This window comes from Pelmatolapia mariae, linkage group LG4, assembly GCF_036321145.2.
Source record: "Pelmatolapia mariae isolate MD_Pm_ZW linkage group LG4, Pm_UMD_F_2, whole genome shotgun sequence".
NCBI classification, from domain to species: domain Eukaryota; kingdom Metazoa; phylum Chordata; class Actinopteri; order Cichliformes; family Cichlidae; genus Pelmatolapia; species Pelmatolapia mariae.
Window position 1 is genome coordinate 25,196,119 of NC_086230.1, and position 27,599 is coordinate 25,223,717.

Here is a 27,599-nt window from a genome sequence, read left to right on the forward strand (position 1 = left end):
ACTATTAACACGTAAGCTCTGAGTCAGCTGCTTTTAAATCACTCATGCTCTGCACTCTTTAATCGTTTAAGTTTTCTGTCTTGTTTTTAGTGTTCAGCGAATGTTTGGGACCTACTTCAGAGTGGGTTTCTATGGCTGTCGCTTCGGAGATCTGGATGAGCAAGAATTTGTCTACAAGGAGCCATCGATCACCAAGTTAGCTGAGATATCGCACAGACTTGAGGCATGTTAACTCCTCCTGATGCTAATAAAGATGTCTTTAATGATTTATGAGGAACATATGTCTAAAGGTGAATGCCTCTGGCCCACAGGAGTTCTACTCAGAGAAATTTGGGGATGAGGTGGTCGAAATTATCAAAGACTCCAACCCAGTGGACAAAAACAAACTCGATCCCAACAAGGTAAAGAGATGTGTATGTTTGTTGCTTAAAAAATATGTATATTTTAAAAATGTCTAACTGTACTGATGACTTTTTCAGGCTTACCTGCAGATCACCTATGTCGAGCCCTACTTTGACACATATGAGCTGAAGGAAAGAATCACCTACTTTGACAAGAACTACAACTTGCGTACCTTCATGTACTGCACTCCCTTCACTCTGGACGGCCGCGCTCACGGCGACCTGCACGAGCAGTACAAACGCAAAACCATCCTGACAACGTCTCACGCCTTCCCTTACATCAAGACACGAATCAATGTTATCCACAAGGAAGAGGTGGGTGTCTCTACTGGAGGGATCAGATTTTAAATAAATGTAGACATTATGATGTATGTTCATTGTTACATCTTTGGCTTTCCAGATTATTCTTGTCCCCATCGAGGTGGCGATTGAAGATATGCAGAAGAAGACTCAGGAGCTCGCTTTCGCCACAAACCAAGACCCCGCAGACTCTAAAATGCTTCAGATGGTGCTCCAGGGCTGTGTGGGCACCACTGTCAACCAGGTGATAATATAATTGAAATGCTGGTCCCCCTGGAATAATAATAACATCAAAGCAGAGCTTTAAGTCTGGGTTAGTGTTTTAAGCAGTGGCCGAAATTCCTCAGCCAATATGTAACTGTTTCTCTCCCCTAACAGGGCCCCCTTGAGGTGGCGCAGGTCTTTCTCGCCGACATTCCTGATGACCCCAAGCTGTTTCGTCATCACAACAAACTGCGCCTCTGCTTTAAAGACTTCGCTAAGAGGTACTGACATGAGCTCTGTCTCAGACAAAGACTGTTGTGTAGCCAATAAAAACAAATCCCAACTCCCTGTGTCTTTCTTTTTTGTGCAGGTGTGAAGATGCCCTGAGGAAGAATAAAGCCCTGATTGGGCCAGATCAGAAAGAGTACCACAGAGAGCTAGAAAGGAATTACCATAAACTGAAAGAAGCTCTGGGTCCTCTTATCAACCGCAAGATCCCCCAGCTTTACAGAACCCTACCAGCTCCGACTCTGCAAACACAACGGTAACTTGAGACATTAATAACACACACACACGCCTACGCACAGAGACGCACAAAATGATCTCATGCTGCTTCTTCAAGCACATCAAACTAACATAAGAGGAACGTAAAACTGTGTCATGCTTCAGGCTATATGCTCAAACAGCCAGTTTGTCACCAGTGAGCAGACATGCAGACACATTTCAGTGATTTCAAATGTGTCACATTTTATTCCACAGTCATTAATAAAAGATGATGCACTTCTTGAACTGCTGTAGCCTGTTTGACTATGGAAACTATCACCATATGTTATTTTTGGTTTTCATCATCTTCTGGCTGCAGCTCTGTGTTTGCATGTGGACTGATTCCTAATCAGAAACAGTTACAGTCAACAGCACCTGCCAGACCGATGCTGCAGCACAGAGAGAAATGTAAAATCCCAGATATTTAAAATATTAACACAAACTTTGAGCTCCATTGGTCCGCTATATTACATTAGGGGTTTATCATTATTACTCTTGGAACCACAATGCTGATTCAAAGCCATGTAAGCTTTTAGTGGGACAACTTTCACACTCCTTGGGTGGCATTTTTTGGCTCAAATGAAATAAAAATGAACCATATCTTTGCTAAAATATGATGTTTTTGATTTTGACATCTGTTTTTTTCCCCAGTATTCCTACTAATTATCCCCCCCTCTCTCTGCAGGAACTCCTACAGTAGGTCGAGTTTCCGCAAAGTCGACTGTTGAGCCACACAAAGCTGGAAAGCGACACAGAGCAACAAGCTTTTAAAATTAGCACCATCTCATACCGTCTGTCCCCCCTTCCCCCCACTGCGTTGCACACCAACTGTAGCAGGAACACACAAACACACCGTCCTCTTCTTCATCTAGCTCGTTATATTACACTCATCACCCTTGGCCACCCAGTCATGTCTTAACACCCCCCTCCCCCTTCCAATCCCTCCATGCACACACGTGTTGTCACCTCTTTCGCTGCCCTACCATCCCCACCACTCTCACACCTCTTTTGGAAAAAAAAAACCCTCTGGTGTTTATGCAGGAAGGTTATCTGCTCTGTAAACATTGTCATTTGGAGCAAGGCTCTAAGATGGCAGCGTTTAAAGAAAGCTTTTTACAGTTATCCGCCCAAAGTAATCTCTCAGAGCCTGATCTGACTTTACCTTTAGTTTTTAGCGCACTGTTTTGGTTTTGTTTTTCTTTAGCTTCGAGTGTCTGCTTTTGAAGAGGCTTAGGTTGTCTGTTTTGTGTCATGGACTAATTTAATTTGTGAGATTTTTTTTTTAATCCCTGGTAGTGATCACTGCCAGACTTTGTTATTAAATAGTCCCAGGGAGTTTTCTTTTGTTATCAACAGACCAAATAACTGACATTCCTTCTCCCTCAAGTCGTAACATTTATCTGCCCATCTCTCGTTATAAGGGTTCAATAAAGAGTTGGTGGGCTGCTTTTTGTGGAGGTCCAGGTTTGATATGATTGAGCTCATAATGTGTGGGAGAGAGTGATTCGATGGGATGTTTAAATGTGTTTTTAAAACTGTGAACTCTTAGAAAAGCACTGCAGTCGCATCAGATGTTTATCACAGAAGCACTGTCTAAAGACAGGCCATCTCGTTTACTCACACAGGCATGTTCAAACTGCGACATTCGCTATCATACTACAGTATAGATAGATAACTGAATATGTTATGACTGCGTAAACAAGTCCTCGTTTGACTGTTATGCGCTTCTGTGGAAGACCAAATGTTTTGTATGTACACACCTCTGTGGTTATAGAAGATTTGCATTTATTGTAGAAATCTCCATCTACTGTATCTATGAAATTGCACTATTGTAAACAACCTGCAGCACATTAACACTGTAACTACTAAAATATATGTGCTTTTGTTATTTTACAGAGCTGGAAACTGTTTTTTACCGATTAGATAGGCAATTTTTTTATTTATTTACACTGTCTTCTATTAAATATTTCTCCCTACACTCCTGGTCATCCTTTATTTGTGGGTCTTACAATGTAAATTCATGTAGTAATATGATTACTACTAATTTTTAACACTGTTTCACATTAACAGTTTTGTTACTGGAAATCTATGTTTTTCACACATGGTTTCTTCGCTTTTCAGCAGTCAGTATCATATTATGGTATGGGAAGCTGGTATGGGAATCTTTAATACCCATAGACCACAGTGATACTATAAAAACTACACTAACAATGGGGCTACGACAGTAACATAGTGGCATTTCTACATGAAACATACACAAGGTTTCAAGGTTATGAATCTCAACACTTTTGAATGTTGTAGACTATTCTTTTCAGATGTTATAACTTAAAATTAACAGTTATAATTAAGAATAATTATTTCCTCACATATTTACTGCACATTCACAAGGGTTACTGTACCATTATGATTATATATATATTTTTATTTGTATTTGTTTATTTGGTGACCTCCTCTTGCAGGGACTTTTATGGTTGTTTCTGCCAGTCTTTTGTGGGGTATGAAATTTCTCAAAGATACTCAGTGTCCTTCCACCAACAATTTTTGATGTCCATGGATCTCTAAAGAGGTTGTTTGAGGTCTTAGACGTTTATTGGGATTCCTCAGAGGTTCTTGATTTGATAATTTAATGGCTTTGATTGAATATATTTTAGACTTTTCAGTTGTATCTCCAGTTTGCTACACTTCAGGATTAAACTTGAAAATTAATATGCTGTTATACTGGTTTGACAGCTGTAGTTGCATTTAAAGCATCTGTTGTTGTGATTGGGCACTAAATAAATGCACAGCTCAGTGTTTCATATCCAAAAAGTGTGATCAAGTTGTTTAAAAATATTTTATTATAGAATACAGTATGTAAACTTTAATGTTACCAGTGACAGCTGGGGACCAGTGAGGATTTTTAAGATTATAGTTGCTGACTTCACTGTACTTTGTTGCTTATTATTTTATAACAAGGCGTCTTATTTTGAAAGTTCAGCAATTCAAAGATTTTAACTGTTTCCTTTACAAAAGATTTATTTATTACACATATAAGCCAGATGCTTGATTAGATTAATATTTTTAAAAATTAGTATAGAAGTAACAAGGCGTTAAAAAGAGAATCACCACGTTGACTTCATTGTGTTTATTTACATGAGTTCCAGTCATCGATATTTTGGCGTTAAACCGATTATAATAAACTGCTCTTGAAGGAATGACATTTATATTGTTAGAAGTAACAAACACATTTTTATAAATAAAGTTTTTTCCCCACAATTTGTTTTTTAATTTACTTTTTTTTTTTTTTTTTTACATAAAATTAAATACATTTTTAATATATCTATCATAGATAAACGGTACAGTACATGTTAAATAAACAAACAACCAGACCCATTTAAAAGAAACCCTTTAATTTTCCATTACAGTGAAGTAAATAAATTAATAAATGTAGGCTAGTGGGATCATAAATGACCTCATCACTAAAATAGCTTGGCCCCCTTTTTTAATCTATGACTTTCAGACTCAAGGAGGGTCAAACGATTACACAGCTTCATATATGTCTCTGTATATATATGAAGACTCTAGCGAGATGACCGACGTGCAGTGCGCGAGCCCACCGCCTGGCCTCGTGGCCGCGTGCCCTTTAAGAGAAGCGGGAGGGGGCTCGGAGCATCTTGGCTGCGGTGTTTTTGTCTCTCTGTCAGTGAGCGCTCCTCCTGGGCCGAGGCGGCAGAAAGGATTTGCGCAGGGCAGGTAAGAGCAGACAATAAGTTGACTTTCCTCTGTGCGAAAACCAGCTCGGTCTGTCTTTGTCAGCGTGTTTTGTAAATGGCTTCAGACGAGGAGCTTTCAGTGGGACTTCTTTTGTGAAGCGTCGGTCCTGCCCATTCTCCCCTCCGGTACTCCTTCTCTGAAGTAACGGGTCCTTTATCCTCAAAAACCAACACCTAGCGTAGCTTATGGCTGGTTGTGTATTTCTGTTAAAGGCTTCTGACTAATTAGCTTTCATAATTTCATATTAGTATTTATCTGCGGTTGCAGGAATGTTTGGCTCTCGCGATTGGTTCTCCGGTGCGTCCTCTTTTTTGTTCACAGCATCACTGGAGGCTCACCGCGCGGAATTAACCAGATTTATCAATAACACGCGTTTACATCATATAGTGACTGAGAGTGCGTCTGTCACACTAACTCTGGCCTCACAACCCTAGCTTTCTTAACATTTCTATTTATAAGCTTTGCATTTTCCATACAGCGGCTTTAATTCATTACATAGGGCTCTATTATTGTCTTGGTGGGCTTGTGGAGGGCGGGGGGGCTGCCTGGAAAGCTCAACTTTTAGTCTCTTAAATCTCGCAGTATTCAACTGCGACATCATTTCCAAAATAGCAAAATAACAAAAAAGAAAGAAAGACATTTTGGGTGTGTTTGCACTTGGCTTTGAAACTTTTTTTTATTCTAATGCTTAATTCAGAAAATGTTGCAACAATCCAGCCAGTTTATAATTTAATTAAAAACGAAAATCTCATTTAAAAACTGTAAGGGCTCATGGGAGAGGGTGGGTCCCACGCACGCTGCAAGTTTTCATGACTTCCAGATGTTCTTCTGCGCTGCTTTTTGCCCTCAATATTTGCTGGTCTCGCCAGCTGTAGCTGGCCAGTGGTCAGTGATAAGAAGGGGGGTTATATATTAACAGGGCAAGTGGACCAAATGTATACCTTTCGCTCTTTCTTTCTTTTTTTTTCTTGAAAGACATCTCTAACCTGAGTCCTTTCTCAAATAAAGTAGAATCTCCCTGTTAATTTTTGCATTACTATATTATTTGTTTAAGAATGCAGTCATTTTACTGAGAAACTTCTAGCTCAGTCAGATGTTGTTTTCATTGTGGGCAAGCAGAACTTGGCAGGATGTTGGAGTGCAGTCATCAGCCTGTTACACTACATCATACAATACACCACTGTCCTGCTGTTGTGTAATGGGTTGCTGGCTGTATTAAATCACCTACCAGCAGCTGCATGGTGCTCACATGGTCTCTGTCCTGCCTGTCATGTTATTACATGGAAAAGGTGTTGGTGTGTCATATAGAACCCATATATTATAATATAGTTAAAGAGCATTAAGGACAGACCTTAGGGATAAATTAGCTTTTGTTACAGTGGTTTAAGGAAAAACATATCAGAGCCCTCATGATTGTAGGATTTATTAAGACAATAATGTGGTTTAGTTTCAGCTAAGAGGACTGCTAACTAAATATTTGCTTGTTAATTTGAGATATGTTGAGTGTAAGTGCAGTAAAAGAGAAAACCCACTCTAAGGGAGTCCCCCAGACTGCATTTTATGGATCTGTGTCCAGGTTTGTCAGCAGCTGGAGTCTCCTTAAGCAGATTCTGAGCTGGAATGTGATTGTTTCATTACAGTGTTTGGATCCGGGGGTGCAGTGGAGGAATGCAGGGCCCATAAACCCCATTTGCACACTGGGCCACACGCCGGGCGTTTAAATTGTTTAGCAAGGCTAATGAAATTACACCCTGAACCTGTGTGAGACTGTTTGTCACTTTCTTGGATTTTTTTTTTTTTTTAACCACAGATGAGCCTTTCAGAGAAGTTTTACTGCATTTTTAATCACCTGTTATATTAAGACAGTATACCATGTTCATAAAGTCATGTGAAATAATGATGGTTTATGGCACAGGGCTCTATAATAATATTAATGGGCCTTCTTCATTTTATGCAGGCAGTTTGTTTTTAGTGTGTTATTCTTCCTCTCTAAAAAGCACTCGGTGAATATGCACCATAACAACATGAATATTAAACAGGAAGTTTTGCACTAGAGTTGGATAAACATACAGCCCAGCATGAGACTGCTGTGGTCAAGACAGTGAGTTAATACTCCTACTTAACTCTGTCGATTAGGGAGAGCAGTGTAGTGAACATATGGTGAAAAGCTGGCTTTTTCTCTAATAGGGACAGTAATTCGTTATCCTGCTGAATAAGCTGACTGATCTCCTTTATTTTATTAATCACCCAGAAAAGCCAGATGGACTGTGCTGTCCAGTAAGCAACATGTGTAAAGTGCATTGGATTATTTTTTTCCCTTGTCTGTTTTGTTTTATTTGTGTCTGTACAACCGTTGCATCAACAACTTCACCAAATCAGGAAGTAATTGATAAGATTCTCAAGAAGGAACTGCTTAACTTAGCATGGAAACCGGACTGATATGACTTCCTGCGTTCTGTTGTAGCATCTGTTCACACACGCTGACCTGATCTTTTAACCCTCAAACTGCTGTGACTGGCTTTCCACCATCTCTCAATCACTGCTGTCTGGGTTTCCTCCTCTCCAGACCACCTCAGTTTCTCTAAGACAGAGCAACTCTCTGCGTCTCCGCTCAGCATCCGTCTTAATCCCCACCTCCACAACTGCTCAGGAATTTTCTCCCAAATGGCTTTTTTTCCCCCCCCGTGCCGCTCCTTGTCGCTCAGCCCCACCCTTGCTCAGTTTCCTGTTGGAGGTCAGCACAATGACCAATAGCGGAGAGGCGGGTGTTTACTCTGCTCCTGTTCCAGGAGTAATGTGAGCTGGCCGGCCTCTCCTTTTGGCCATAGTCTCTCTAGCACCAGACTGCTCCAGCTCCACGCCGTCTGCTCCTTCTCATCACCACTCCTTAATGTGAAAAACAGGGCTTTTTGCTAAAGGGCAAGAAGTCCTGGAGGTGACATCCCATTGGGTTATGATTTCACTGTCCCGAATTTAATGGCTACATTAGTCAAAAACCACATGTCCCACCAGCAGCATGAGAACACACTGTATGAGCATGCTGATATAAGATCATCTGGCCTCATTGCATTTGGTGAAGGCCCTTTCTGTCATGCGGTGACATATGCTCTTCAGCCACATTACGCTGGGTGAAAAATGGCTATTGCTGCTTCTGCATTTATTATTCTTCAGCTCTTTGGGAAAGATTTGTTTTAATTTTTCTGATTTATTATTCATCCAGGGCTAGTTGGCTGAATGAAGCCATCTGTGCTGCAGAATGAGAAGGAAGACAAAGAAGTCTCAGTAGATACAGCAGCATCTTTATGTGACATTTAAAAGCCTTCAGCACATCTTTTTTGAGGTCTGTGGCCTGTTACTCTGAAAAAAAAAACAACTCTGAACAACAATAAGCTTTATTTAGTGCAACAAAGTGCTACTTGTCTTAAGGATTCTCTTTTTTCTCTCTATTTTAGGAGAGGAATGTACAAATGATGGTAATCTTCTAGGTGGAGCCATGTGGGATTATGAGGAGAGGTCCTCTTGAATCGTTATTTACTCATTGTGAGGAGCGCTCTGTGGCCCCTCTTTCTGATCTGTAGATGTTTGTCCTGCGTTAGTAGCAGCACTCATTCTGGTGTCAGCGTGATTCATTCTGGTGGAGTCCAAATCTGAGAACAGGCATGTTCTTCTCATTTCAGAAGTTTCCATCTAAAACTTTCTTCCCCCTCCTTTTACAGTTTTGCCTGTCTTTCTTCACATTTCCCCTCTTTTCTGTCCCACCCTCCTTCTCTCACTGTACTCCTTTCTCCCTCTCCTACCGCTGCTACCCCCCCTTTTTTTTTTTCATTTATGCTCTCTTTCTCCTTGTTACTCTTTCTCCTGGGCTGGGAGGAAGTGACTGAGTTGTTTTTGCGTCCTTGGGGAATAGAAAGATGAAGCTCCCTTTCCTGTAACCCTTTCTTCGTCAGACCTCAAATATGGTCTCCGTTTTGAAACAGACAATTAGCCTGGTATGATGACAGCGGCACGTAAACTGCCGTTCTGAGAGCTTTTCTTTGGGAGCTAAAACTTTTCAGATGAATTAAAAGCAGCTAAATCACTGGGCTTTCATATCATCTTTGCCCTTACTTGAATAAATCAAAGTAATATCTTCAACTGTGTTTGTTGATTTATGGGAGTCATCAGGCTTCAGACAGTGTTGGTGTGTTTAGGGGGTATGTGTGTTTTCATCTGTGTTCTGTGGGAGTCCATGGGAGTTCAGCTTGTCTCCTCTGTAATGTTTGGTATTTGCCATCCACGCCAGACGCACAGTTATAACAGCCCGACATGCGCTGCTGTCTTTGATCTCATTGTTTGCAAGTAGCTTTTGGATTTGATAAATGAGGTCCCATAACTAAGGTGGCAATGTATTCATAATATGTTTTTACTTTGGTATTATTCACAGTCATCAACACATACATCTAGTTTTGTTAACTTTGGAGCCTGTTTAGATTTAGATATCAGTCACTCAGTGCAAGTCCTGCGTCTTGTGTTTCCACTTTCTGTCAGTGTGTGGGTCCATAACAGCTCTTCATCAACTGTTTGTTTGTTTTGAGGCAAATTTCCTTGCCACACACTTATCCATACTCTGTCTACCGCTCCCTCTCTTTTTCTCTGAGATGCCCCTCCTTGATTTCTATTAGAACCAGCTGTGGAACTAGGGCCTGAATGAATGGCTCTTTGTGATTTGGCTGTAGTTCTAGTCTAAAAGATGTTTCTCTCCCACCAATACCCTCAGTGGTATTGGCATGGCAACACAATGAAACAATGGACAGAACAACGGCAAGCCTTGTTATGATATGACGCAAAGGTCACTCGTCGGTGTTTTTTAGGCTCTGAGAACTCCAGACAAAATGTCGACCGCACTTTCACAGCAGCCTGACTCTGTGCTGCTGGAGCCAAAGTAGGAGAATCGACAGCAGACGCTGTCATGCAGCATGTCTGGTTGACACTCACACAGCAGTTAAGTCTGTGTTGAAGGAAATACATCATAAGGCTCATGAAATCAGTCTAGCCTTAGGTGATACAGACAGGTTCCCACAAATCCAGAGGGTGGGGGTGTTTGTGTGTGCCACTGGATTTGGGAGTGTTAGAAAACTGACACATTGCCCAATCACATGGCAGGGAGGCTCCCGCTCCCAGCCTTGAATTGATTAGAGAGCCTTGAACTGGAATGGGGTGGGGGAAATTATTTCTAGAAAGCTGTGAGAGGAGAACTTGCACATGGCTCAGGCTTCATCTACATTGTGCAACAATCAGTGTGCGATTTGCATCTTATGGGGGTATGTTGTTCACATCCGGTGTGTGAGTCAAAAACACTGACACACTGGATGTGTGTTCTGTTTTGAAATGTTTGTTTCCTGCTTTGCAACCTGTGTTTACCCTCACGTCATGCCCACCTGTTATGAATCTCTGTTTATCTCGGTGTCAGCAGAGCTGCACACCCTTTCCATGATTTTACTGATGTCCCCTGAAAACTATTCCTGCATATATCCCAGTTATCGTCATTTTTCTGGACTACTAACTGATACAGTCAAAGGCAGTGGCAGCCAAAGTTCAAGTTTCCTCTATTCTTATTTCCCGCAGGTGCTGACTGTAAGAGAGCAAGAAAAGGAAGGGAGAGGCAAGGGGCCTGGGGAGGAGAGATCCCGTCCTCGCAGCGCAAGCAGCTGGTATGAAGTAGAAAATAAATCCCTCTTTTCCTAATTCACAAACCATTCCCAAGCTTGAGCAAAATCGCAATCACCAAAGGCTGAGAGTCGGCAGTGCAATGGAAAACTCCATAAAGATCTTCTCTGGGTGGTGGAAAGAGCGGCGGTATTTTTGACTTAGCAGTACTGAGGTTTAATCCTTTGTAATGGCAATAATAATAAGGTGACTCAATGAATGGAAGCAATGAGTTTGATAAACTAGGGAGAACAGACCTTGAAATGAAGCTTGGCATTTTAAAATTACTCATCACGGTGGTCTCAGTCTTCTGAGGGAATGTTTATCCGCACTGTAACTCAAACCGAGTTTTAACCCTTTTAATACCATGCTGGAGTTTGGTCTGTATAGAAAGGAGTAAACCCGAAACTTTCATGCACATAGAGGAAAAATCTTTTTCAATGGTGAGTACGAGAAGTCAATTAAGCTACAGCATTATGCAGTTACTCTCGTGACATCCTACAGGACATACCACAGACGCGTAATTTGTGCTGGATGACCTGCATCTTACCCCCCCAGGGGTTGTCTTAATCTTAATAGCAGGGAATAGAGGGGAGAGACCAGACCATGCTAGCTTCCTCTAGGATGGTATGCAGCTCTGTGAAAGAGGTAGGGGGGAGTAATGGGGGCAAACCATGTGTCCTAGATGGAGGCTGGCTGGGGAGAGTTGTGCTGGGGAAGGGCAAACGCTGGTTTCTGTTTAGATGTCATCTCAAAGGAACTGTGTTTAAACCCGAGAGACGGAGAGGAAGGTCAGCCACTCCACCCCAGCCATACTCACACACTCAGGGGAGTACGTGCGCACACATTAGCACATATGAAACACTCTGCTGTTGTTGTGGGAGCCCGATAGTGGAAAATAATCAGTTTAAATAAGAAGATTTTGGAATTTTGGAATTTGTTCAGGGTAATTAGTTTGAAACGAGTATGCCGTCAAGGGTGTCCCTTAAGCCCCACTTTACATTTTGCACTTTGCATTATTTATAGAGCTTCTTGCTCAAGTAATTAGAAAACACATTGGAATAACAGCAAATTTACTTACAGGGATAAAACAAGTTTTTATTCATGATGCAAATTAAACATACACAAGACCCAAAATATGTGCTTATAAAGCAATTTTTAACAGTGCTAATTTTATAAAGTCAGCAGAAAAAATAGCATTATATACCTAGGTATCACTATACAAGAGAATCTAAACAAGAACAAATTTAAATTATCGTTTTATGCTAAAAGAAATAAAAGTAGACCGTGAAAGCTGTGCTCCCTTAATTTGTATAATAAAGTAGAAATTGTGAAAATTAGATTTTATTTCTTCTGCTATTCCTTTTTCAGTCCCTACCAGCAGAGATATCAATAAAACAGATTAATAAATGGAAATTAATACCTGTAGGATAGGGCAGGGAAATAAGCCTGCCCTATCCTAGGGTAGGGTAGGAGTACCACTTAAAATACTAGAGCTACCAAAAGAAAAAGGTGGAATGTTCCTGCCATGGTTGAAGGACTATTGCAGAGCAACACAGTTACAGTATTCATTCTGCTGGTGCAACAGTGGGTATGGTGCAAAAATGGAAAGATTAAGAATTAAGCCAGTTGAGTATCCCCCTACAATCTGTGGTAGGTGTTGTAAACAAGTATCTAAATTAAGTGATCTGACAGAAGTATTGTTAAATATATTGTTTGATTAATGTAAGAGGAATAACTGTTCTTAAGATTTTAGGAATATGGTGAAGATTTTAAACGAGCACAATTCGGACTTGAAGTTTAGAGACTGGACCTGGAAAGGCATTACATCATATTTGTTATTTCAGCCAATACAGATCTCGATCTTCTTAGTGAAACCTGCAATTTACGTGTGGGCATCATAAATATTTTTATTGATGCATAGAAGGGCAACATTCACAGCAAGCTGTTACCCAGAATTTGTTCATATATGCAGTGTCTTGGGAAAAAATTCCACCTTATACATCAAGGTCAAATGGGAAAAGGGAACAAATACAACACTAACAGGTGAAGATAGGTTATATAAATAAAATAAAATGACAGCACCTTTATTTAATAATTTGTTTTTTTATTACCCCCAAAAGAAAACATTTACAAAGGGGCAGATCTGCAATCTGGACACTGCTGGAGACAATGTGATATTACAATGGCTGATCATTATCACATGTTTTCTAATTGTCCAGCAAAACAATCTTACTGAGCAGAGACAGTAACATAAATTAAACTCATAATAGGTTTTGAGCTTGACTATACTCTTGATATCATATATTTAGGTAATCTACCAAGTGACTTGTACATTTGAGGCAAACATAGCCATGAAGTATAACTTAGTGCCAGTAAAAAGGCAATAACAAAGAAGTGGCTGGACAAGAACCACTTACAGGGGAGTGCTTCCTTGGCTATCGTAAAAGAAATATACGAAAGGAAAAACTTATCATCTCTGCTCATTAAAATGGCTGTTATTTATGAATGATAATTTTACACAGGGAAAACTACTCTCCTATGTCTGGGAGTTTTTTTCCATGGTACCTATAGTTTTGGAAATTAGGCATTGCTCATACAGGATTTTTATATTTGCACGTCAGATGTATGCTGAATGGACCGGGCCCTCTGGCCTCATCCGTGAACTGGATAAAGTTGATGGACTATTGGATATTCATCTACTTTTTTTATTTGGAGTTCATCAGCAGGTGTCTGGGTTGACCTTTCTTCTTTTTTTTTTCCTCTGGGACTAATCGTACAAATAACCATCACCATGTAGTCAGCTATTGATTGTGTGCGTTTTAATGATTTACCCGTAGTAACCTCATTTTTTCTGTTCTGTTTCTCTATGCTTGTTTGCTTCTTCAGAGCAAAATTATAAAAATAAAGTGGAATTTGAAGGGAAGTCGAGTAGACGACATCAACCAGTCTGCTTGGCAGGCATGTTAGGTTGCAAAACTACATACTCTAATTATATCTCATCGGCTGTCCCCTGTCAGTGCTGTCCTCCACCCTCCTGTACGCATATTCTCTCACACAGTCTGTCTTTTTGCAACCACTCCTCTATGTCCTACTCTCACTTTCTCACATATGTAGTCATTCCCAGACCGCACTGTACACCAGACAGCGCATAATCAGTCTGACACTTTCAATGGAGATAAACAGACACTTAAACTGTAGGCTGAAGGCAGGCAGCCAAATTCTTCGTCTTTTTTAAAGTCTCTGCAATATTAGTCAAGATTTGTCTTTTTTTTTCTCCACTTTCTCATATGTAAGTTTGACTAAAATTTTATATCTGGGGCATAAAGTCCTCATGTGTAAGCTGAAGGATAGTTGGCTTCATTTTAAAGTAGATTAACCAGTGTGATTCTTCCTTACCACCATGGTGTCAATCTTAAAATGGGTTTGGGTGTGCATGCAGTCTGTATTTCACGGCCCAAAAGTGTGTGGCAATCTTGGAATGAGAGGGTGATGAAAGGGTACAGATAAGCAGAATCACATCGAGAAATTAAACTGACTAAAGCACTTCAAAAATACCATGTCAATTTAGTCAGTGTTTCCAAGTGTCCTACTTTTCACAAACGAGCAAGCACGGGCTAGGGTCACAAGATAGATGGAGAGAGAGAGAGAGCGAGAGAGTGCTCAACTTAGAGAAGAGAAAAAACAAAAAACAGCCTTAGACTGAAGCAAATATAGTTTGCACTTGAAAACAAAGTGGTTTGCAGCGCAGACTTCTGTTCCTATCTTATCAAAGCCATAGTAATATAAAGATGTTCAACTGACTAATGCTGTGGATGGCTTAAAGACTTCCACAGTTCCCACAAAGCGATGACCTAGAAAGTTAATCTTTTCCAAGCACACACCAACTCAGAGGCATGGCATTAGGGTTTCTACATTTTTGCTGGCAGTGTGTTGCTCTCTGTGGAGGGAAAGGCTTAGTCTTTTGTTTATAAAGAGTCAAAATCCATATGTTACCTTTGGTAAAATGCAAGTTCTCAGCAATTCACTGTGTTTTTTGGCTAAATTAAAAAGCATCTAAGTGTGCAGAGGAAAAGAAAGGGACTAGCTGAAACCTTCTGATCATCAGCTGATGCTTAGAGGGGTAAAACAGGAGCAGACGAGCATAAAGAAAGGACAAATAGAGAAGAAGCCAGAGATGGAAGAAGTGCAGGAGAGAAAGAAGAGAGAGTGTCTGTAAATCCTAATGTGAGAGGCGAAGTAAGTGCACACAGATGATTCCTAATAAGGCTGTAACTGGCAAATCTCTGTCCTGGAATTAGCTGCCAGGAAACTTTCCCCCTGTAACTTCTCTTCTCTGAATGCTATGAACAGAAACAAATATACAACTGACAGTGGCCCAATATGCTCAAAAAAATGAAAGGATAAAATAAGGGATGGAGGCAGGCGGGTAATGCAGTGAAAGAAAGGCTAATGCTATTTCTGACCGTTATACAGAGAGAGCAATGCAGTCAAAAGGGGTAATTATTTCTGGACACACTACGTCATGTAGACTTTACAGTTAACTTAAGATATTAAGATATTTGAATACTGATTCTGTTAGGTTTTAGTTGGATGTAGACAGTTGTGTATTACTGCATTGATTGCATCTTTATAATTAATGCAAGAAAAGCCACTTTTACAAACACCTTACAATACTCACCAAAAGACTCAAAACAACAAAAACTTCCACAAATCCACTACAAACTGGACCTGGGAGCAATATGCTTATTTGCATACTTAATCACATAGTTGCTGAACACACATCTAAATTATACTGTATTTGCATATTTTGCATCTTGCACATGTCTCACATGTCCTGTCTTGTCTACAATATCCTGACCATAACTTGAACCTGGTATTCAATACCTACTGCACAATAACTCAACCTGGTATTCAATACCTACTGCACAATATCTCAACCTGGTATTCAATACCTACTGCACAATCCACTTTGTATTGTCTCTGTTCTGTCTTTGTTTATTGTACAGTCTGTATTGAATAGTTATTATTATAGTATTGTATAGTTAGTAATTAGTACCTTTTTATCCCTTAATTTTACCCAAATTTAGCATGTTATTTATTTGTAATTCCTAGTTTTATATCTCTTGGAGATATATCTTTTATATACTTATAGATGCACCATGGGGGGCTTGGGGTGAAACAGCATTTCAGTACGCTGTATACTGTGTATATTGTTGTATTGACAATAAAGCTCTTGAAATCTTGAATCCTTTGTTATTTATAGAAATGTTTAGTGTACAGTGTGTTTAATTTCAACACTTTTGTCTCCCTACAGGTGAGAGTGTTTGTGTGACTGTCTGAAAAGCAGCCACAGGCGCATTATGGCTCAGGTGCTGCATATGGACCCCGGCTTCCCAGGTGCGCCCTCTATTTTTAATTCCTTATAATGATCAACATAAAGATGATGATAAGTTAATGCTTTTGTTAGGATTTAAACTACCACACAACTTGCATGTATTTTAACTGTAAGATTGTGTCATAATGAACTCCGACAGTCCACTTTGTGCCTAATTTGGTGATGAATTCCGAGTACATTTATAACTGTGGAGTAGCTGATGCTTTTTTCTGTCTGAAGTCTGAATCCAAGATTAGATGCAGATTTCCGTTTGTTTAAAGTTTATTTCCTTCCCCTGCAGGGAAACTCAACCCACCTGCCCCCCCTTCCCTGCACGCCAAAGAACAGGAGGCGCCCTACTCAGTGGAGACCCCCTATGGCTACCGTCTGGACCTAGACTTCCTCAAATATGTTAACGACATAGAGAAGGGGAACACTATCAAGAAGGTGCCTGTCCAACGCCGGCCACGCTATGGCTCTTTGCCCCGTGGCTATGGCTATGCTGGCTCCTGGTGGACCTCCACGGAGTCTCTCTGCTCCAATGCCAGCATGGACAGCCGGCATTCCTCTTACTCCTACTGTGCCCCAGGCTACCATACATCACAAAGGCCCAGCTTCAGTACTGCCCGGGTGGAGAAGACTCTGTTGGATGCTCGCAGGAAGCTGGAAGAAGAGAAAGAGGGACGGAGATTCTCCAATCTTGGCAGCATGCACAGCAGTGTAGCTGGCTCTAACACCTCCATCAGCAGCGCACACAGCTTTAACCGGTCACAGGGTGGAGGTGGATCTTTCACTCCCATGAGCTCTGGCCTGTCCACCCCAGTAACTCCAACCCCAGCTCACTTGCAACATGTCAGGGAGCAGATGGCTGCAGCCCTGAGAAAGATAAGGGAGCTAGAAGAGCAGGTGAAAACGATCCCTGTGCTCCAAGTTAAAATCTCAGTGCTGCAGGAGGAGAAACGGCAGCTCAGTGTCCAGCTGAAGAGCCAGAAGTTTCTGGGCCACACTCTGGGGTTCAACCGAGGTCGTCCCAGAGGGGAGCTCTATATTGACATCCCTGAAGAAGACATGAGCACTGGAAAGGGGAGCAACAACAATAAGCCAGCAGGGTCACTGTCCCCCACCACACCTGATGGGTCCAAGCAAGACTCAGGATGTGAGATTGAGGACACAGTGATTGTGAGCGGAGTGCGACCAGATGCAAAGCGGGAAGTACGCACCATTGGCGTGGGACCAGAGGACTCAAGAGGAAGTCGTCATGTGGGGGTCTGGGTTCAAGAGAAGGATCTAGGACTGCTACCTGAGACAGAAGTCCTCAAAAATCAAGTGGGTCAGCTTGAGGGTCAACTAAAGAGGACAATGCAGGAGCTACAGGCTGCACAGCAGCAGGTGGCAGCAGTCCAGAAGGGCCCTCAGGCAGAGCATCCAGTCATAGCAACGAGCCTGGGCTGGCAGGAGCCTCAAGGCTGCAGCCTGCATACACTAGTCAGCTTCACACAGCAACGACACCAGAGGGACCAGAGAACTGTAGGAATTCAGGTGTACACACTGGAGCAGCCTACTGTGGTAGAGGTGGGAACACTGCTCCGAGCAGAGACCTGCAGCTCCCCCCCCATTCAGCCAGCTGCTGGAGGCGTGGAAGACCACCACAGAGGGCGAATTGAAGGTCTGTTACTGAGACTTTATGAGCTTTAACTGGAGAGTCTGATGCAGTCCAATGCAAGAACATTTTGTGAAACCTTTGCAAAAAGTTTCCCAGATATGAATTATGCTTAGTCCTAAACTGAAAGGAAAAAAATCACCAAGGATCTGTTCTTAAAAAAAAAGGGGGGGTTGGTCCAAGGCTAGACTTAATCATTGTCTGAGAAACTGAGATATAAAGTCTGTCACCCTCAAATATATGTTTTTACTGAAAGTTGAAAATACATTTAATATGTTTACTTGGTGGTCAATAATCTAATTATCTCAATCTTAGTATTTTTTTTATATTGGTATCGTATTTGTTGGTATATTTAGCTCAGAGTTTGATTTTTCTTTAAAGCACAGATAGAATTAAAAGTGTTTTTAATGGATTTTCATCTCAATAATCACTGAAAATGTTTGCTGTTCAGCTTTTTCTTTGACCCCTGGTGTGCCCCAAGGCTCAATCCTGGGTGTCTTTTTGTTGTTTGTTTGTATGCCGCTATTAGGTCATTTTATCCACAAATACAATTCAAAAAGTATCGCAAATACTTCTAAATTAAAATTTTAACTCAAGAGGGGTTTAGAATGCTGCATTGCTGCTGGATTGTACTGCATCAGACTGTATCTTTACAATAACAATTATTTATTGCATTACTGCACAAAAAGACTGATTAGTTAGCTTTGAAATGTTGTCTGTCTCTCTCTCAGATGCTCCAGTTGAGCTGCCGATTGCAGTCAGCTCTAAGCAAGTACGCGATGTCTTGAAGAGCAGGTTGTCCACCTCAGTACCTGTAGCTAATCCTGCCATTGCTGTTGCATCTGATGATCGGATTGTGCATAATAAGGAAGAAGCAAATGAGTCTATCCAATCACAAGAAGGCTTACCTAAGACAGGTATGTGATTTTTAAACTAGTGTCTTCTGACCACATCATGTTCCCACTGTATGAATAATTGCTGGTATCTTTTCTAGCTTCATCTCCCCAGTTGTCTCTGAGATCAATTATGAAGCGGAAAGCAGAAGGTGAACCAGGCTCGCCCTCTACGAAGAAAAACCTACAGTTTATTGGAGTCAATGGAGGGTAAGTGTTAGTTATTGCATAGCAGCAGTCGGCTATTTTCATCCACTGAGTACTGTGTCAAGGGAATGTTGTCAGTATAAGGTTAAGTAAAAAGGTAAAAGAAGAAGCAGAAATGTACTCCCTGTGTCACCTGCAAAGACTCTGAGCTGTTTGAGCAGAGTGAAAATTGTTCTTGTCTTGCAGCTACGAGTCCACATCCTCAGAAGATAGCAGCAGTGAGAGCTCAGATGAGGGGAGTGACTCTAGTGAATATCATGAAGCCAGAGAAAAACTTCCAGAGTCTACAGTCCAGCACCAGCAGACAATACACAACAAGGATTCCAAGCAAGAAGAAAGCACCAGTGTACCTCAGCAAAATGCTGTCAAACTACCAGCTGCCATTCCAGACTCAAGTCCCAGCCAGTCTGCAGCTGTAGACACAATGCCATCAAACAAAGCACCTCGGTCACCAGCAACAGACACTGTGGTGCAAAAATGTGCCTCACAGCCACCAGCATCAGACCACGCCATACCTCCTCCATGTTCATCAAATGATTCTGAGACTGTCAAACAATCATCAGAAAAGCACAAACAGGTCACCTCCACACCAGTTAGCACTGAATCCACTCCTGAGCAGAAGGCTTCACTTACCTGTTCTTCATCACCTGGCCTCACTAAAATCAGTGATAACACCCAGCAGCGGTACAGCGTCCAGTCAGAGTGCAAACCAGCAGCTGAATGTATTTCAAATGAGACTGCGACAGCGCCTTCAAAACAAGTCAGGTAAGTGTACACAGAGTCTGTCTGTGAAGATTAAAGGATCTATGAACATCTGAGAGTGATGTTGTCTCCTTATCTGTCACAGACTGGAGCTGAGTGACAGCCTGATGTTAGCTCTGCATGCCCTGCAGAAAGCCCTGGGGGAACCTAATGCCTTCAGCCAACAAGGAGCAGTACGTGTTGAGTCTAATTCACATTTCTCCACATTTCTTCACATTTCTCCTGTCGTTACTTCTTTCTAGGAAATTGAGGAAGGTTCACTTTTAAAATAAATGACATAGACCAACCTCAAACAAGGAAGCACAGCTACCCACAAACTGTCCACACTCAATAATTTAATTTAGAATATATTTTACTTTAGTTTGCCAACTCTAAATATTTACTAAAGCATAGCTTAAGATGTTTGATTATCTGCATGTTTGATTCAGGAAAGAGTTTATGCCGGATGCCCTTCCCATTTATCCTGGCTTGGGAACGGCACTAAGACTACACTGGATTGTTGCACCCCATGTCTGGAATAAGACTAAGTTAAACTAAGAAAATTCTTAACTTTGGTTTCATAATTTTTGCAAGTACTGGAAGATCAAACAACACATTAACTCAAGGCTTCTCCTGAGGTTTGGTTTCACATTTTTGATGTCATCGTTGCTCTTGCATTTCTCCAGCCATCTGTCAAATGTTTATTTGCCTTAACAGTCCTCATTGTGTCTGATCTCAGAGGGCAGCTTACACCACAGTGCTGCAAGAGTGGCTACGTGTGTCCTGCCACAAAACGGCCGACACAGCTGTTGTCAAGGCCTACATGGACACTTTCGCCTCAATCTCCCCTCAGCTGCTGGAGTTTGTCATAAATATGGCTGACGGCAACGGGAATACAGCCCTTCACTACACTGTCTCCCACTCCAACTTTCCCGTGGTGAAACTTCTGCTGGAAACTGGTGAGTTCTGTGCTTTTATGAGAAAACAACAGAGGCTCTGGAGAAAAATTGGATAGTAAGCAAAGTAAAATCTCATAAGACTGAAGAGTCAAAGTAAAGTCTTATGGTTATTTTTTATTATCATAATCTCTACAATTTAAGAAATAGTAAGAAGTCATATTAAATTATTAGTGGTAGCATATTAAAATACAGACTCACTCTTAAGATATTTATCTCATACAGTGGTATGGTAACGATCCCTTTTACTTTGTTGTGCTGCTGTTGTATCACCTGTCAAATTGATTGGCCTCTTTACCTGATAGGCTTGTGTAACGCTGACAAGCAGAACAAGGCGGGCTACACGGCCATCATGCTGACGGCTCTGGCTGCCTTCCACTCCGACAGTGACCTTCAAACTGTCCTGCAGCTGCTGCGCACAGGGGATGTCAATGCCAAGGCCAGCCAGGTGCGCCCTCTACTGCTCATTAGTTTTTACTGCGTCTCCACACACACACAAAAATCCCCCATTGTCACGCATTAGTACAGGACTAGGACTGCATAAAATGTCTTATGTTTCAAAAACTGTAATCATTACAAAAAGTACAAGAGTAAAAACTTTGTAGACAGCTGACCCATGGCCAAGTGCTTCACAAAAGCTGTCACAACAGCGACACTGTGTGGACAGTTAGAAAAGTACAAAACTGTAAAACTTTCATAGCCTCCCACTGGTTGTTACCCAAACAAGAAGTGGTAACCAGATCCCAACAAACTAAATGTGTGTTTTATTGAAGAATTTCTTTGTCAAGGAAAATGTGGTGCACGATATTAACCCTGGGAGGCATTTAGCATGTGAAGGACATATTTTATTTTAATCCAATTTCTCAAGGAAATACAATGAGCGGATATTTCTATTTCTTTTTTTTACTTCCATGTATTTTTCTGTTTATTCCACCTTTAACACTGTAAGCATCTGATTATCATTTGGCTTTCAGAGGAATACATCCATTAACAGGGACATTTTTTATAAAACTGACAAATATCTGGAAAATATTTCTTGCACCAGTTTTACCCAGTTATTAGAATTTTCAGTCTTTATTTGTCTGAAACTTTTTTTGTGACATTTTGGCAGATATTCTACAAAAATCTGAATACCTTGTGATTTTGTGTGGATGTACAGTTTACCACCTTGGGCATAGTGCAGGTAGCAAAAGCCAGTGACATGCATGAGACCAGTGATTATAGTCTTTGTTGCTTTCCTTAAAGTCATTCAGTAAAAGCCACTCTAACTAATTAAGTTTGGAGCAATGTGGGATATGACAACAAGGGATAAAAGTTGTGCATTTTTATGAAGCCAGTCTAGAAAAAACAGCCAGTTCTCATTTGCTCATCTGGTTTGATTCCTGTTAGCAATCACATTGCAATTGCTCTAGAAACTAGACCGTCTTCTTACAAGTGATTTTAAGAACTCTGCTCAAAATGTATCTGCTGCACCATGTACACAAATGCAGTCTCAATGTGTCCACAGTTTGGTTAAAAAATGAGGGTAACAGTAATTTTAAACAATGTGTGTTTTGTAGGCTGGACAGACAGCGCTGATGCTGGCAGTCAGTCATGGTAGAGGGGACATGGTGCGAGCGCTGCTGTCCTGCGGGGCACAAGTTAACATCCGCGATGACGACGGCTCCACTGCACTCATGTGTGCCTGTGAACATGGTCATGTGGACATTGTGCGTCAGCTGCTATCAGTGCCAGGATGTGATGCCACTCTCACTGATAATGTAAGAATTCCAGTTCGGTCTGTGGTTATGCGGACTCCTTCCCAAAACCAGCGTCTCACCAACATTTTCTCATTGTATTAAACAGGATGGCAGCACTGCTCTGTCCATTGCCCTTGAAGCCAGTCAGAATGACATCGCTGTGCTTCTGTACGCTCACCTCAACTTTGCAAAGCCTCCATCCCCTGTGAGTATCTAAATATGCTGCTAAGACACAAAGTAGCCCTTTCACACCAACATTCAACAATCCAAGAAATGTGTCATGGAAGTGATTGCCACTTTCCATGGCTAATAACACACGGATAATTATATAATATTCTTGTTTGCATGCAACCCATCCAAACTGGATTTTGTCACATATTGAGCCATGCAAACACATCGCCGGTCAATCATTCCTCCAACCAGTTTCTTTAAAATAAGCCTCCTTCCCACATCTGGGCAGTGTTGCAATGTTTGCGTGTTCTCAAACACATGTTGATATGCAAGAGTTGCATATGGTTTACGGCATACCTACAGAAATTAAAGTTGGCTTTGGGTTGAGCAAAAATAGCAAACAAGCAAATCTGTTTAAGCCAGAAACCAATTACCCACAAGCTTGCAGCTGTCAAACAAGTCACTGCCTTAGAATAAGTACACATTCTCACCTAATGTGGGCTTTATGATGTATGTTTGTGCAGCTCTTTGGCTAAACAGAACGAGAGATGCATAACTTTGTCATATAATTTGACTTCTACCTGCTCCCCAACAAAACCTAAACTTCACTCATTCTTTTAAGTTTATTTTTTAAGCTCCCTAAAGTGACAGCACATTGCTGAAACGTGCAGACATGAGTCTGCTCATGTTTCTCTATCCTACCAACCATCTGCACTCGTCTTTCAGGTATGAATCACTATCCCAGCCTCTCAGCTGGCTATTAGTTTGTGTATAACACAAAGCTGACCGTAAACAGGCAAGATGTGTCATAAACTAGTATATAAACCCCCAAGTGATGGACAAATTCCAGATGTGCTTTATGCATTTTATTTCACAACCTGGCTAATAAACTACAACAAGCACTAACAAAGAGAATTTTTGGAAAACTGTAATTAACTATCAGGAATGTGTGATTACATGTAATGTAAATGTGTATGTTTGGATGACTGGTAATGTATGTTGAAAGCAAAAGAAGGGAACCCAAGGACCAAGCTGTAGCTCAACCAGTTAGTCATAGCTTGAGCACACCTGGCCCTGTGTTGCTCATCCAGGTAATTACTCTCAGTCAGCTCCTTCAGGACAAAGCACAGCATGATCAAAACAAAGCAGAGTCACCTAGTGAACAGAAGGCCCAGGAGACAGTACAGTGTCTAAAGAATGCCCCTAACACATGAGTAATTCCATGTCTTAACAAGAACATGCTTCAGTGGGATTAATTCTGAATATACAAACAGGATGTGTGGTTTCAATGACACATAATCAAATATAATGTATTTTGCATTTAAAATGGTAGTGTAATATTAATGTGCATGTAAATGTAGTGATCAAGAGGTCCTTTACATGAACAGAAACCACTCCTGGAAGAGAAAATACAGGGGAAATATGATGCACTTAAACAGTAAAAGAATCTAAACATGAGATTTTTCTTGGATTGGCAGTAGCTGTGATTGTAACTTCACAAAATGTACATTTCTTCCCAGTGTTAGGTTCATGGGTTCAGAGAGAGTGAAGCAGGAGATTGACAAATGGGTTATTGCTGTAGTGGCAGCGATGTACACTGATCTGGTGAAACAATTTGAGCTGTGGGAAGTGACTGAAAAAAGGAGAACATAGATGCAAGCAGTAGAAATTAGTTTCCTATGAAGGGTGGTGGGTTATCTCTTAGAGGTAAAATGAGCTTGGTCATCCAGGAGGGGCTCAGAGTAGAGTTGCTACTCCTTCCAAAGTATTTGGGGCATGGGAAAAAGCCCCGGGGCAAATCTAGGACACATTGGGGAGACTACATCTTTCAGCTGGCTTACCTTGGTGTACCCTGATGGATGGATGGATTAACCATGATGAATTTGATAAGAAGTTCTAAACTATAAATTGTTTTTTTTTTTACTTTGGCCAGGTTTCCCCCAAGTCTCCCCTCTTGGGCTCCTCTCCTCCTGCTGGTGAACTAAAGTAAACCACACGCCTACAGCTCAGCTACACAGCCAATCCACAGATGTTTATTCATCTATGTACTTAAAAGAAACATCAAGTTTGTTTGTGCGTTTGTTTTCACCCTGAATAATTTAAGTATGTGCAGATAATTACATGAGAGCTCGCACCATTGTTACTCATTGCTTATTGTACACAGTGGTCTTACTTTAATCCCAGTTGTGGTTGGAAAAGTGTGCAACTGAACATTTAATGGATGTCGTTCTAGTTTCGCAATAATCCAGTTGTCAGCACTGTTTTGACAAATCCAAACTGTTCACCGCATTTCACTATACATTCAATTGTTATGCACTCGTTCTGTAATTCCATATCAGTTTTATATAAGTTGGCTCATAGAGCAGCGTGTTTTCATTGTACCATAGGTGTTTCACAGTAGCATCGTTTTGTGTGACCATCACAGTCATTTGGAATAACTGAAGCCACCCCTCTCGTGGGTAAGTGTCCTTGCATCAACTAGCTCATTGGTGCTACAAAATATAACACTTCAATAGTCTGTTGATATTTATACACAAGATTTATTTACTTGAGAGTATTTTTGATATTGATTTTTTTTAATCATTCTGACTTAATTCAGGACCTCGTGGTTTTATTTCCCAGGTGTTGGTTAACTTTACACCTTTTTAACCAGAAATTAGTTTTATGTGTTTATCACATTCCCCAAATCAAACCCAAAGATGTCTGTTTCACATCACCTCTTTTTAAAGCTGCTTATTGTGGTAATAATGTTAACACAGGTGATGTTAAAGAGGAGAGAGGTTACCATTATTCTCTGATGGCTGCGGTACTATGGTCTTTGTATTTTTATATGTGAAGGTTTTTCGGATGGTTGATTAGAGGGTTTCTGTGTTTGTGATGTGTGCTCATAAAATTTAACAAGACTTTGTTGAGAGAGCGCTGGTGAAGCCAGTGAGATTTGTCAGGGAACCAGAAAGTAAGTGATTTTGGTCTTAAAAGGGCGTGCCATGTAAGATAGGAATATTAAAATAATATATGTCAGTGTAAACTGGTAATAATTATGGCTGAAATCGAACTCCTTGAACTAAAGTGCATAGGCTATTGATGTCAAAATTTCTATTACTTTTTAAAGATGTTTTACCAATTTTCATATTCACTTTTAAGCAAATTTTTTATAAACTTTCAATTTTTTTAAGTATCTATCTTTTATACATTTGGAGTTTTTAAGCTCACGCCTGCGTTATGTAATCACACAGCTCTGTAGTTAATGTTTTATGATGGTTTTATGAAAAATGCTAGATTGTGTGTCTCTTCTTCTAATTTGTGCATTTTGGAAAATAATAAATAAATAAATAAATGTGGACCACATGTTTTGTTGTCTTGTAAGTTCCACTCAGTGATGTAAAAACAAGGTAAAAACAGTTTGCATATAGGACCCCACAGGTTCCACTAGAGGGAGTCCTAACGCAAACAACTGGCGCAGGGCTCTCTTGTTTTCTTGGACGTTTTTTTAAATAGAATAGAATAGAATAGAATAATCCTTTAATTGTCCCACAAGGGGAAATTTGGTTGTATCAGCAGCAAAAACACACATATACAAACAGAACAGGACACAGAACAGAAGCACAATTTTTACATATTTACATCATGGACAATAGCTACCAGAGCAGAGTACTGTACAGTTATTTAAATTAGCGTACACATAGTGTGAAAATGGAGCAGGATACTGAAAGATGTTTAAATAGTTAAGAATATTTAGAATAATTAGAAAAGTGCAGATTGTTTATTGATAATACAGTTGTGTTTTTCAGTTCTGAAAATTCTACGTGGTTTTGATGAAGTTATGAGTGCTCTGAAAAATAAGGCAATTTAAAAAAAAGCTATATAAAGAAAGACTTTCTGATAGTCTAAAAATATGATAATTTGCATTCAGTACTGGGATGTATTTTTAGTATCTTGGTATTCTTCTTGGTATAGTCCAACATCAAGTGTACATAACATTAATAATATGGCAGTATACTCAACAGTTCATTCTGACTTGGGCAGAGAAAACACGTACAGTAATGTGCACAGTAATGCTAAAAATTCTCTGTGACAGTATAGCTCAATATGGGCTAATGAGCTGCAGATTCTATATTTAAATTTTGGGCCTTTAACCTCTTAAGCCCCAACGCCCCCTGATACGGGGCAAAAGGCAGGAGATCAGTTAGGCTTGGGGCTTAAGAGGTTAAGGTATAAAGGCAGAAATTGGCTAAAGCACAGCTACACTGTGATGAAACAGGTTTATGAAAATATCTTTAAGATGCTTACTTAAGCAAAAGACCTATTAAAATGGGCAACATCTTACAGTGGGTCTATTTCAGTGGCCCTACGGAGCATAGCTAGTCAAATTACTGTCTGTAAGGCTTCTTCAGGCCTAGGAGTGAAACATAACTTTTATGCAGCCTTCATCCATATAAGCACAGGCCACCGTTTCTAAGAGCATAAGCATAACTCTATGATATTCCTTTAGTCCACACCAGTGACTGTAGAAAACACCTATGAGAATGATGTTATGAACAATGTTTGAGACGAGTAGCATTTAATTGGATCAGTCGATTATAAAAGATCTTACTCATTTGTTATTTTCTTTGAAAAATAACTCACTTTCAGAAAGTCCAGTCATGATTCTTTGCTCACAGTAGTATGTGAAAAAACCTAATCTGATCATAATAATAAAAAATTATGATCTTACTAGCACCAGAGAGAAACAAAATGAATTATGTGGCTTTATTTGGCTCTTAACTCTTGCAAACATCCAAAAACAAGTAACTGCTTATTTAATTATAATTGATCCAGATGACTGATGTAACATGAAATCAATTATGGGTACAGTAATAAGGATAAATAGGACAAGTCAGGAATTAAAATACAGATGAATAACTGTGTTGGCTTTAATTGAGTTTGCAAAAGAGTTAAAACACAATCTGCAAATATCTGGCTTTAGTAA

General features: G+C 40.5%; 2 protein-coding genes across 6 annotated transcripts in view; both read left to right on the forward strand.

The window, feature by feature from the left end:
- Positions 1 to 3,426, forward strand: part of LOC134626356 (dedicator of cytokinesis protein 7-like) — a 42,525-nt gene extending 39,099 nt beyond the window's left edge. For all 5 annotated transcript variants that reach the window (XM_063472101.1, XM_063472098.1, XM_063472096.1 and 2 more), the window contains 7 exons: positions 98 to 223; positions 312 to 401; positions 480 to 716; positions 802 to 945; positions 1,080 to 1,186; positions 1,276 to 1,449; positions 2,134 to 3,426. In XM_063472101.1, coding sequence (XP_063328171.1) covers positions 98 to 223; positions 312 to 401; positions 480 to 716; positions 802 to 945; positions 1,080 to 1,186; positions 1,276 to 1,449; positions 2,134 to 2,176 — 921 coding nt within the window. In that variant the 3' untranslated portion in view covers positions 2,177 to 3,426. The remainder of the gene's footprint in view (positions 1 to 97; positions 224 to 311; positions 402 to 479; positions 717 to 801; positions 946 to 1,079; positions 1,187 to 1,275; positions 1,450 to 2,133) is intronic.
- A 1,651-nt stretch (positions 3,427 to 5,077) lies between these two features.
- Positions 5,078 to 25,968, forward strand: kank2 (KN motif and ankyrin repeat domains 2). The gene is made up of 13 exons (XM_063472124.1): positions 5,078 to 5,180; positions 10,806 to 10,891; positions 16,204 to 16,286; positions 16,565 to 17,929; positions 18,655 to 18,840; positions 18,918 to 19,026; positions 19,210 to 19,788; positions 19,871 to 19,958; positions 20,504 to 20,723; positions 21,026 to 21,168; positions 22,280 to 22,480; positions 22,566 to 22,664; positions 24,564 to 25,968. Exons 3-13 carry the CDS (start codon positions 16,250 to 16,252, stop codon positions 24,618 to 24,620), a joined length of 3,084 nt encoding a protein of 1,027 aa, XP_063328194.1. The 5' UTR covers positions 5,078 to 5,180; positions 10,806 to 10,891; positions 16,204 to 16,249; the 3' UTR covers positions 24,621 to 25,968.
- Positions 25,969 to 27,599: the final 1,631 nt, after the last annotated feature.

Excerpts from the sequence above, each read along its gene's own strand:
- kank2 (XM_063472124.1), top strand. The coding sequence starts at position 16,250 with ATGGCTCAGGTGCTGCATATGGACCCCGGCTTCCCAG. Across the intron at positions 17,930-18,654 it reads CCACAGAGGGCGAATTGAAG|ATGCTCCAGTTGAGCTGCCG; the intron begins GTCTGTTACTGA and ends TCTCTCTCTCAG. Across the intron at positions 19,027-19,209 it reads TTTATTGGAGTCAATGGAGG|CTACGAGTCCACATCCTCAG; the intron begins GTAAGTGTTAGT and ends CTTGTCTTGCAG.